This window comes from Hippichthys cyanospilos, chromosome 20 (assembly GCF_059441005.1).
Source record: "Hippichthys cyanospilos isolate Australia breed blue-spotted pipefish chromosome 20, RoL_Hcya_1.0, whole genome shotgun sequence".
Classification (NCBI taxonomy): domain Eukaryota; kingdom Metazoa; phylum Chordata; class Actinopteri; order Syngnathiformes; family Syngnathidae; genus Hippichthys; species Hippichthys cyanospilos.
Window position 1 is genome coordinate 3,610,999 of NC_142388.1, and position 12,683 is coordinate 3,623,681.

The window sequence follows — 12,683 nt, forward strand, 5'->3', positions numbered from 1 at the left end:
GCTGTCTCAACTCATGATGGCTGTGCAGCCTTCTAAGGTCCTCCCGTTTCGCAGCGCCGCTGCGGAACATCACTAACAACTTACGTCATATGTGGCCAGTATATTGCGCAACATCACTGTTGCATGAATGCAAATTTTTAACATCTCGAGAGATTATTTTTTTAAATGGAAGACGATCAGAAAAGAAATATGCAAGTGTGTCATTCTTATATGGCTGTTGTAGTGCCACGACTGACCTGTGAGAGGCAGTGTGGTGCCACAGGACGACCACGCAGCCAGAAAATAAGAAAGATTAGTAAGTAGAAAATGAAATCAAAGAAGCCTTCTTTCAGGCGCTGACTTTTTGGGTCATTCTCAGAGACACGCCATAACAAGCTTTCTAATTGTTGTTTACCGACACATGCTGATTTTTGTAAGGTTTAACACTAATAAGTAGCAACCCGATAACACAGAAGACACCTCACTATATTCACACAGATTTTTTAAGTGACATCACATCAAGCCTATTAGCAAGGAAAAGTAAAAATTAAACTTTCGTTTCAAATTACGTGAGATTATGCGTATGAGTGTATTCCTTAAATCTAGCGATTGAAAAACTGGTTTACCTTTTAAATATGATTAATTTAGAGTGGCAGTTCCAGGTGTGATTATGTTGGGGGGTATATAAAAGTGTTTTATGGGGTTTGCCATATTTTCACCGCATTTGTAATATCATATGCATGCATAATCGGAGCAGTAAAGTTTGCTTTTCAAATTAGGAGCAAATGAATTGGAACATGGTGACATTTTCATAATGTCTACCCTTATTGATCCAAGGCATATTTTATGGTAGAAAAAGGGCACAAAACAAAACAAAAATGACAAAATGTACTGTATACTGGTAATCAAATTTACCTGTATTACTATTCTGTGTGAACCATGGACCAATTTATGAATGACAACCTATATTTATATACATATATCAGGTTAACTGTACCTTCCGCAAGACCAATTAATTGTTCTGTCTGAGTCCAAGCCAAGACAAAAAAAATATATATTTATTTCCACAACCACAAAAGTTTGATGCCTGTTTGTTGGTTGTCAAAACCAAATTTTATAACTCTGCTGTTGGGTTAGGCTTACCGATGAGATAGCTATTCTGAACATTTTTGTTTGAATTCTGTTTTGAAGAAGGACGTACACAAAAAAGTTGCTAAACATATTTTGCGAAACCAATATCCGAGTTAGAAACAAGTTCGAGTCAAATCCGGAGTCTGAGTCAAGACCGAAGAGAACGAGTCATGTTGCGTACCACAGTCCTGTCTGTCATAACGTCATAAACACAATATTTGTATTAAAATCATTTTTTTTTGCAGCAAAACTTTTTTCTCATGATTTGAGCCCTGTGGCTGCAGTTTTTTTTTTTTTTGTCTAACTATCTTGGGATGAATTCCGTGAATTCTACTGAATCGAATCGAAACCAAAACGCACGCCGTCGCTAGCTTGCGATGCTAGTACGGCATCACGAGTTAGCACATGCAGCTAAGCGATTCTCTCGCTGCCCAAGAAGATTCCGTTCCATATCGCGGCTTTCAGATCCCGCCTATTATATAAGAGACGGGGACGCAAGGCGAAGATTGTGGACTGCGTCTTCCTGCCTCTTCTCCCCCACAAAAAGGCTTCTATTGGCCAAGGGAGCATTGGCGCTAATGATGTTGATGCTGTGCCAAGCCCAGCTGGTGGCGCCCGGCACAGGGCAGCGAGTGTCTGCGCTCCACAGTCGTGGTCTTTAAAAAGCTTCTCTCTCGCCTTGGCCCACTGGGAACAAAGTCCTGAACCGACCTTAACCTCCCAAAATTGAAGCTGCGCCGTTTTCTGTGCGGCTGCATAAAAAGACACTTTACAAACAGGAGTCTAACGGTAAATAAATATGAGCGGGATGTGTATTTACAGCTTTCCTTTTTTATTTATTTATTTATTTATTTATTTATTTTTTTGCAGAATGAGGCTTGCCATGCGGGGCAAAATGTGAGGAGCAAAAAGCAAGAAGAAACAATAAAAAAAATTTGACAAAAGCATAAAAACCTGCTAATGGGATAAGAATATTTTCAAGATGTATTTTTGAATGGTTTTATGAGGGAAAAATCAAGTCAGAAATTTTTAATTTAGGTAAATTGTAAATCAAACTCAAGAAAACAGTTCTCAATGTCAGGTTAATTTAAAAAAATATCTCAATTTTTTAAAATAAGTATTTTTTTGCCTCATTGAACCTATATATAAGCAACTGGTCCAAATATACTATAAAATGTAAGAATCTGTTTATTATTCATTTAAAAATTCAGGCCAGTTTTGGTAGACTCAAGCAAACTTTTCCTAGATGCTTTTCCTGAAATTTATCATAAATGAGAACATTTTCTTTAAATTATACCTATGCAAGTCTATAATTTTGCCCAAAAATGATGATTTTACGCATTAAAACAATGACTAGATTACAGTACATTCAAGTTAACAGACATTTTAATTAGTAATTTCTGTACGTCCGTCATTATAATATCATATATATATATATATATATATATATATATATATATATATATATATATATATATATATATATATATATGTAACATTACTAACACGATAAATAAATTAATAAAACAGTTACACTGTCTATATTGTGTAGCTACCTAAAACATATGTCAAAGCTCTCTTTTTAACATTCATAAAGCAAATTAGGATTTTTTTTCACTCTTAAAGCTGCCTATCATCATTTTATTTTTTAAATGGCATTGCTGGCCATGTCAAAAATGTTATTTTTAGTATATGGTGTCGGTCGCTAAAATGCGGCTGGCGGGCCACAAATGGCCCGCGGGCCGTACTTTGGACTGTCTTAAGATGAAAATCATTTCAACTGATCTTTTTTTTTGTGTTGTGAAAAAAATATAATCATAAAGAGCGAATAAATCTTAATAAGCAAACGCTATATCCAACATTCGGAAAAATGCATTCTTTTCTTCCTTTTCGGAGAAAAATAATACATTTCCTATTCTAAGCCTTTCTTACTTCTTAAAACTTAATTTTTGCTGCGCGCGACGTGTGCCGACTCGCTGACAGGGTGCAATATATGATAAGCTCATACGCAGAGTGATAACAGTGCTGAGCTGTCAGTCAAGCCAGGCCTCTTAATGGCAGGCGAACGATATTAGGTGCGGATGCTTCACGCAAGCATACCCAGCGCTGTGTAAAACTTAATTTAGGCCGCAAAGCTTTGAGCAAATAAAATAAATCCTCCCCAAATGCTCAATCTAATATCCAGTAAATCCTATTTGTGTATTGATTTATTTCAGGCAAAATTGCAGAATATGTCTTCTGACCGCGGGGGGGCGGAGGAGAAAGGGCTAACCGCCCACAGATGACCGTGATTCGCCGCAAACGTCGCGCGAATGGAGCCGCGGGGGAGTACGCGGTGTCGTTGTCGGATCCGAGCGGCGGCGCCACAAAATGGAATCAGACTTTGGAGCGAAAACAAAAACAAGGGGAGAATAGCGCTCAATTGGGCGCGGAGCTCGGCGCTTTCCTCCATCATCGGCGTGACAAGAACGAGGCGGCGCGCGGCAACAAATGTCTTCTGCTATGAACACAAAGCAACAGACAGGGGCTTGCTAAGAGCCAGTCCTTGGCGGGACATCAAATGGGGGGAGGGGTATCATTCTTATCCGGATATGCTTCAACACTAAATCTTTTGAAAATAAGTTACATTTTTTTTTTTATTTATTGTTTTTGGACAGTCGTTTTTCAATTCGTAAATGAATGAATGTTCAATTCAATTTCTATTCTGGGTGCACTTAACCTCCAAAACAGTCACAGTAAAATTTAAATAAATGCATATGGCTACTGTTACTACTAATAATAATAATAACAACAATAAAAATAAATGAATGAATGGCCAATAACAACTACTAATGCTAACAATGCTAGTATTACAATAATAACAATAACAATACAGTTACAATTAATTACATTTTGGACCAAACCAGTACCTAAATCATAACTTTTTTTTTTTTGCACATTTATTCTTAATTCATGTCCTGTTTTACATAGAAATGAAAATGAAAAATTGCCTAATTTATCGCCTGGTCAACAAAATAATTGACAGATTATTTGATTGTTAAAATAATCTGCAGCCCTAATTTCGAATAATATATTTTTATTTACCAGATAATTTCATCAATAATATGTCATAATTTTGAGTTCAAGTTTTAATCCACAATTTAGGACATTTTCAGATAATAAAAACACTGAAATGGAGGATGTTTTTTCCTATCAGTATTGTTTACGCTAGAAGAGTGGTGTCCAAACTCTATTTGCAGCCCATCGTCCTTTTGTAAGTGGCCCAAGGCATATTCTAAAAATAAAATGTGTTACGAACAAATTTGTTTTGTTACTTGTGAGGCACACGCTATAGATGTCAAATTTTGCCCATGTCTGGCTCGTTTACTGCCATTCAAATTTGGAAATATTGTCAATTTTGGACATATTGAAAACTCAATGTTTCATCATGCATTTTCCCCGATTTTTGCATTAATCATTTCAATGGCAACTCACAAACGGGACGCAATAGAAATTTTTGTGTCGACACCCCAAAACCACTGGGTGGCGCTAGCTGCTAAGTTACGACATTTGCAAGCCTTTCAATGACTTCATGATTGGCTTATCCTGGACTCCCATAATGCAATTGTGACTGCATAAATATTATTATTTCAATTTTACAAACCTATAAATGTATAGCGTAGTTACTTTTGTTATCACATTTTCGCAATTTTTGTACATAAAAGTATATCTGTATGGATAGTGCTGATACCACTGAACATTTTGAGGAATTGAAAGTAAATATATATTTATATTTGACAAAATCCCCCAATAAACACTGAGCCTGTTCCTAAACATCTAAATAACTTCTATGGCTAAAAAACAAAACAAAGCACAACAGCCACTGAGCCAAGACTCGTCATAAAGTCGACTTCATCCGCAGTTGTCACTCACATTATGCAAAAACGCATGCATCATAGCATAACATCTAGGGGCCTATTCTGACAAATTATTTTGCAAATAGTGATTACACGTGAAATGCAAACCATAGCGGTTTCAAGTCTTCAAAAAAAAAAAAAAAAATCATCTCCCTGCTAATTCCACATAAATCTGCATGCATCTCAAGCACGAGAGAAGCGAGTCTCCAATCGGGGGGGGGGAGGAAAAAAAAGAACGTATGTTGCAGACTTGGTGCAATGGGACATGACGAGCGCATGCATCATTTCCCCAGGATCCCTTGTAAGCAGGAAGCAATTTGTTTCCTATGGAGGCTGCACACGCAGCCTTTAACAACGGTGGAGGGAGGCAGTTGCATGACTACAAGAAGTGTGTTTACGCAAATCCTCTTGGCTGTAAACTGCCTGATTCGCTTGTATTACGTGCAAGCCGTGAGTGAAACTGCCGGATTTTGCATGTTTAGATATTTGACACTTTTAGCCTTGCCTATTATTGTGCATGAACTGGAAAAGTGTGGATTGATGCCACTTTTTTCCAGTACAGTATTCATTATACACAGTACCGATTGCTCTATTACCGTTTTTTTTGTTTTGTTTTATTGCCTACTTTATTATTTGCTCGATTGTGGAACGAAGTCTGCCCGGGGAAGGGAACAGAATAAGAATTTTATTGTGTGGTATTACTATGCATATGTCAATAAAACTCTTGAATATCTTGAAAGCTGCACAGCATCCGACTCATATACACTATATATAATAATGTGTGTCTGTATAATGTGTAAAAAAAAAAGAGTCAAACCTGTTTTTATCATTCATGAGGCAGACTAGCATAGCATTTCATCATATTTGTTGCTATTTTTTTAAATAGCATTGCAGGCCATGTCAAAAAATGTATTTTTACAAAATGGTGCAGGCCGTTAAAATGTGGATGGCGGGCTGCAAATGGCCCACAAGCCATACTTTAGACATCCCTGCTTAAAAGTCTACATATTTACTCATTTTCTGCACTGTAGGACTGAAATTATTTTTATTTTTTTCTGCAACTAATTTGATAAAAAAAAAATATCATGAGCAATTCTTACTTGTGAGAACACATTTTGCCAGCCATAAAAAGTGGTCAAGACACTGAACGCCCTCTTATAAAAAATGAATAAAATCGAAATTGAAAAATATCAGAAAAAAAAATATGATTGGACATGCAACGGATCCCTGCACTGTAAGTTAATTCGTAAAAAAAATAGTGCTTTTGCGTCTATAGCCGCCAATGGCAACGAATGAGTTAAAAATGGCTGCACGGAATGACATTGCGTTTGCTATTCTGTTTTATTTTGCTGATCCCATCCAGGGAGTCAAATCCGTAAAAACTCTAATATTTACAGCTGAAAATACCTGCCATAAAAAATGTTCTTATCGCATGCACTAGCGTTGCCGTTTCGGCGCTAATTTAGCAAGCGTGTTAAGGATCGGCACGATCAATCTACCAGCGTTCTAGTTTAACAGCGTCCCATAGGAAAAAGCCCCATCATGTCATATTTATTATTCAAATAACTGATCTCAATTAATGAGCCAGTCATTATAACGAGCTATTACACCAGAATTTCCTATTGTGCGGATGACACCGGAGAACGCCGAGCCCGACGGGTAATTATAGCTCAATGAAACCGACATAAGTGCAATGATGCAGATGAAGAAAATGGTCGGGCTTTAATCCTTGGCGAGGCGCACATCTGGGAATCTGGTTTTTTTTTCCCCCCAACTCTCTCCTTCAATTAAATTCAAGTACGTTCGGAGCTGAGTGAAAAGGGATTTAGAAGGATCCAAAAAGAATACCAATCTTATTAGCTACAGGCAACAATTATAAACGGGCGAGAAAATAATTATCAAGATAGAGCCATCGATATATATATATATATATATATATATATATATATATATATATATATATATATATATATATATATATGACACATGTTGACACATGACACACTCAATTGATACATAATCTTTTGTATTTTTCAAATACTATATTTTTAAAACTTCTTTCTTTCAATCTTTCTTTCAAGTTCCATAAAATGATCCAATATATATATATATATATATATATATATATATATATATATATATATATATATATATATATATATATATATATATATATATATATATATATGAGCCATATGAATTTGGATCACTTTATGGAACTTGAAAGAAAGATTGAAAGAAAGAAGTTTTAAAAATATAGTATTTGAAAAATACAAAAGATTATGTATCAATTCAGTGTGTCATGTGTCAACATGTGTCATATATACACACATGTATGTGTGTATAGATGCATATTATGTATGTATGTATGTATGTATGTATGTATGTATGTATGTATGTACTGTATGTATATGCATCAGTGTGTGTGTATATATATATATATATATATATATATATATATATATATATATATATATATATATATATATATATATATATATATATATATATATATATATATGCGCACACACACATTCGACAGTATATCAGTATATATGACTTATTTTGAGTTTATCTTCATTCTGACATCTAATGAGAGGAGCAAGACTCTTATTGTTTTTGTGATATCTATATATCAATATCTATATTAAAAAAACATGAGTAAACACAATACAAGGACTAGGCTTACATACATTTTATACTTATTCCTGCTTCCTTTTGAACATATAAACAGAACTGCAATATTTACTGACCATTTCTTTCATTTGCTTACTTCTTTTCTTCCTCTCAAATTTCATACAGAATATATATATATATATATATATATATATATATATATATATATATATATATATATATATATATATATATATATATATATATATATATATATATATATATATATATATATGTGTGTGTGTGTGTTTAATTCACCTTGTCTGACTTGGGGATACGCCTAAATAGAAATCCACAAATGAAGTGGACTAATCAGTATCTTAAGTCCAAAGCGACTTTAGCAGCATAGCTTGTTCATGGCCGCAGGGGTAAAGAAGGGCTTCTCATTATGCGCCCTTCCCTGAGACAACACTCGGCCTCACCCAAGGCGGAGAGCGTCACTGAGATTATACACCTCTCTGCATTAATGTCAGCGTAGTGGTGGGGGAGGAAAAAAAACAAACAAACAAAAAAAAAAATCACACTCCACGTGCCTCGCAACTCCCCCCTCTCAGTCAATCAATCCTGAAAAAAATTCACAAGGTGACACGACAGCGGTTGCCCCGGCAACCGCTGCTATACAACTGTTGCCGCCTCCCGCAGCCCGGCAAGGCTTTTTTTTTTTTTTTTTTTCCAACCGAGCAGAGAATAAAAACAAGGTGCGAGTGAGGAAATAAAAGGCAGGGCGGTAGGGGGTGGGGGGGTGGGAGGGACAAAGGTGAAAGGTTATACCGCCTCCCCATGGCTTTTAATTGAACAATCGCCTCCAAGCAGGCTTCCAGGCTCACAGCGCCGCAGGATACATGTAACAAATAAGAATACAAATCCACTAAATAAAAACGAAAAAAAAAACAGAATTATTACATGCCCCCCCCCTCCAAACTCACCCAGCCTCTGCATTTATTATACCATTAAAAGTAGCTTTTTATATTCAAGCTCTTATCTCTGTAGTCACTCATTATAAAGGGTGGAACACAAGAGTAAAATACATGAGAGCCAGGATTTAAAAATAGTCCGCGCTAATGAAATACTCCATCGTGAGCCTCTGGACTTATGATTATTTAAAAGAGCCCCACTGAGCCCATAGTCTTCAGAGATATGCCAATATGATTCAAGCAAATGCTAATTTTTCAGCTCAACACTCTCCGCTTACTCGTATAGACATTTCTTTCAAGGGGAATTATAAAATGTTCATGTCGTGTATATGCATATGAGTCCTGCTGCAACTGCGCCTACAGATTAGCAAAAACGTTCAAATGGCAAAAACAATGTGTCGAAATGAACTTTTTCCACTGCCGGTCCTGTTAAAATGGATTTTTGAAAACCATCCATAGAAATGAATGTGTGAAGAAGTACGACAGAAATTAATAATGTACGGGACGCGTATGAAAAATCAGGTTCGATCAGGTTTTTTTTTTTTTCTTTTCTAATCCAACACCTGATGCGGGGAAAGCAACTCGTGATGGTTGGTGGGCAAATTGTTCCAACACTCGGAATTACAATTGGAACGCTTCGTCGCCATGGCGACAAGTGCATGTTAATGTGACAGATTTCATGTTTATTGCTAATTAAATTCAACATTCTGGCATACGACAGTCATTTTCTTCAAAAGATTATAAAATGTTCGGTGTATTGTGTTTTATTGTATTATAATATTAAGCGATGATACTTTTTTCACAATAAGGCGCATTGGATCATTGACTAAGATGACTGTCAATTTTAATCAAATGAAAGCATTTTAAGTTCGCTTTTTAGTCCTGAATTTTGCCTACAAATTAGCATGAATATACAATTGCTGACAGAAGTATTTTGACAATTTTTGCATCAATTTCTCTCAAATAATTCTCGTAGTATCTTAGTGGTAGAGTGATAACTAATTGTTTGTGTCGTGTGAACTTTGACATCTTGTCACCATCTGGGTGAAATTTCAGCTCCCGGGTGTTTTCTTTCAATGCTCTCCCTTTAGTGTAAAATTCCTTGGATGTAAAGATCAAATGATTGGACAAAATAGGGGTTAAACAAAGGTTCGCAGATGATGAGGAATTTATAAGAATTGTTTTTAAATTTGTTAATTCTTTTTTCAGTTGACTTCCTGAAACATGAAGCAGCTTATTTGATGAAAAGATTCATATTACGAAATTACTTCGGGAATGAATGAATTTTCTAAGTAGAGGTACCCTTTGTATTTGAGAAGGGCTGAGATAAGGTAAGGTAAGATATTAGTCTTATATTAGTCCATCAGGGCGGGAAATGTTTCTCTTCTTATTGCTTTTGGACAGTTAAGGATACAGAAATGCTACGTCAATATTGCCCTCATAATTAATGCAGGTTTCATGAAGGGATGGATCCGTTCAATTCCCATTGCTGTTCCAGGGCCAAAAAAAAAAAACACATTTTGAAATCAGAGGTTTGACCTTTAAGGTTCCCTTTGGTTCAATCTCCAACGCCATGTAATTGCCGTATCTGCGATAGCGGATCTTAAATATGCCAAGATGAAGGCCGGACCTGTTGAAAGATGTGTTACGCTTTGAAGGCCCGGCCGAGTAAATCGACTGTTTCCAACAACAAACACCAAGAGGACCTTGATTGTTCCCCGCCAGCTCCGGATGGTCTTTCTCACTTTCAAATCACCTTATCCCGCACCCTCTTGGACGGCGTCCCAAAAAAACAAGGGCGTGATTTACATCCGATCCTCTACCCCGCTCGGTGCTAAAAGCCATCCCTTTTTCCACGCCACTCTCTCGCTCTTTGTGTCTCCGCATGAACATTGACAGATTGTCATATTTTGGCCACGCTCCCAGAGGAGAGATGAGAGAAGCAGGAGGGCAGATAAACGCCTATTACCATTCACACCGGCTCATTACTGAGCATTTAAAAGCCACGAGCACCAACACAAAGCTCCCTGCAGAGCGCCGCCATGCTTTCACCTCGACAACATAAACCGCAGATCCGAACATCAAACTTTGCAAAAATAGAAGCCGCAAACTTTTCAGAGATACGCTAATGAGTGTAAAAACCCAGGTAAAAACATCGACATATGTATACATATCAAAAAACACTAACAAAATAGTATAGTAAGTGCTACTTTTGTATAATATAGGAAAAATAAAGGAAAAATGAAATTTTATTTAGCTTTGGAATGCCATGACTTTAGCTACTGACGGCTATATTCGCTAGCAGATTAGCCTAGCATAGCATAGCTTAGAATTCTTCATATTTCTTGATTATCTCCAGCTTCGTTTCCATACTAATCATCGTCTTACTTCTCCTTTTAACATCACTAGCAATTTTGGGACCCATGGCTAACCAATTCAAGTTTGAATTAAGCACTAAAATGGACAATAAATACACGATATCGTAAGCGCTCACACGAGGATCAAATCTTTAGCATATCGGCATCTTAATGACACCACGACACCGACCAATAGCAGACTAGCATCATAATGACGCAATGCAGTGCAGGAAGTTTGACGCCACCAGTAAATATGGGCAATTACCTAGAAATGCCTGAAGAGGGAGGCAAAACAACATAAACACAGCCAAGCACAAAAAGTCAGGACAGTTGCTGATGTTGTAAAGCGGGAAAAACTTAGTATTCCACTTCCAAACTTGGAAAAAACGTAAGCCAGGGAAGCCGTAACCAGGGGTGGGGGTGGGGGGGGGGGGGGGGGGGTCCACTGTACCTTGATATGAAAAGCTCTCAATGTTTCTAACACACATCCCCCAGGCCTCATGTTATAAGCAGACTTTTCATGATCTGGATTTTTGGAGCTAGTTTTTGTTCCTACCGTCATGAATCCATCCAGTAGGCCTGAGTCCGGTTTGGGCGGAGCTTGTAGCCGTTCCATAGACCACTTTTCGATAATGGATGACACCTGAGAGTTTTCAGTGTTGAGGATGCGAAAACCCGTCATGTTCACTCCACTGAAACGGTAGGGCTCCATATCCAGGGCGAAAAGGTCCTGGAAGAGCAAAACTTTCATCAAATCTTTAAACATTTATGCCATAACGGCAAAAGTAAAGAACATGAAAGTACTGTTGAAGGTTTTTCTGTTATTACGTTACCTCTCATAGAGGCAGCGTTTTTTCTTTTTTGTTAATATTCTTTCAAGGTTACAGGTAGGCGTTTGGTGCGTCGCCATTTATCACACAACCGTAGAAGGACAACCCAATTGTCCTGCGTTCTGGCACTCCCGAGCGCTGTTGACAGAGCGTCCGGAAATGGAGTGCCACCGTCACTGTTTGCTGCCTGAACCTGAACGCAGCGTGCTAATTTGGCGGGCTCCCAACATACAGCAGTGTTTGGCCTTCAATCTGTGTGCCTGACGATAAAGTCACATGACAAGCAGCTTGCGGCTCAAGTCCAAGTACTGTACACATAACTTTCAGAAAGAAGAAAAAAGTATTGGGACGCTTAGGCCCCCACTTGGTACCCATATGGATTTTTTAACTCATTCAATCCCAAAGACGTATTTGTACGTCTTTATTGGGATTGGTCGCATTCTATTACTGTATTTAGCACCCATCTGGAATTGTTTAACTTATTCAATCCCAAAGACGTATTTATACGTCTTTACCGAGTCCAAATATAATAATCCCTCAAGCTAAGACCACAGGCATGCCAGCGTCACACGAGTCATGTGACGCCTTTAGCTTGTTGGCATCTTTGTGACGGCGTGATGCCGACCAATAGCAGAAATGCTGTGAAGAGGGGACAAAAATATGTAGTATTCCACTTTGTAACGTGGAAAAAAATACGTAAGCCAGGGACACTGAAACCACTGTATATGAAAACGGTTTTAAAATTGCCGTGGGGACGTAATGTGAAAAAAAAACCCTGTGTAAAACCCCATGTAAAAACATCAAAGTTGTCTATACATATTAAAAATTGTTATCAAAATAGTAGTGTAAGTGCTACTTATATATAATTTACATGTATACAATTAAATAACATCATAAAAA

General features: G+C 37.2%; 1 protein-coding gene across 2 annotated transcripts in view; it reads right to left on the reverse strand.

Moving 5' to 3' along the window:
• The window catches only part of LOC148406983 (glutamate receptor ionotropic, kainate 2-like), a 90,627-nt gene that overhangs the window by 37,832 nt on the left and 40,112 nt on the right, over nt 1-12,683 (reverse strand). For both annotated transcript variants that reach the window (XM_088402792.1, XM_088402791.1), the window contains exon 6: nt 11,510-11,683. In XM_088402792.1, the coding sequence (XP_088258918.1) occupies nt 11,510-11,683 (174 nt within the window). The remainder of the gene's footprint in view (nt 1-11,509; nt 11,684-12,683) is intronic.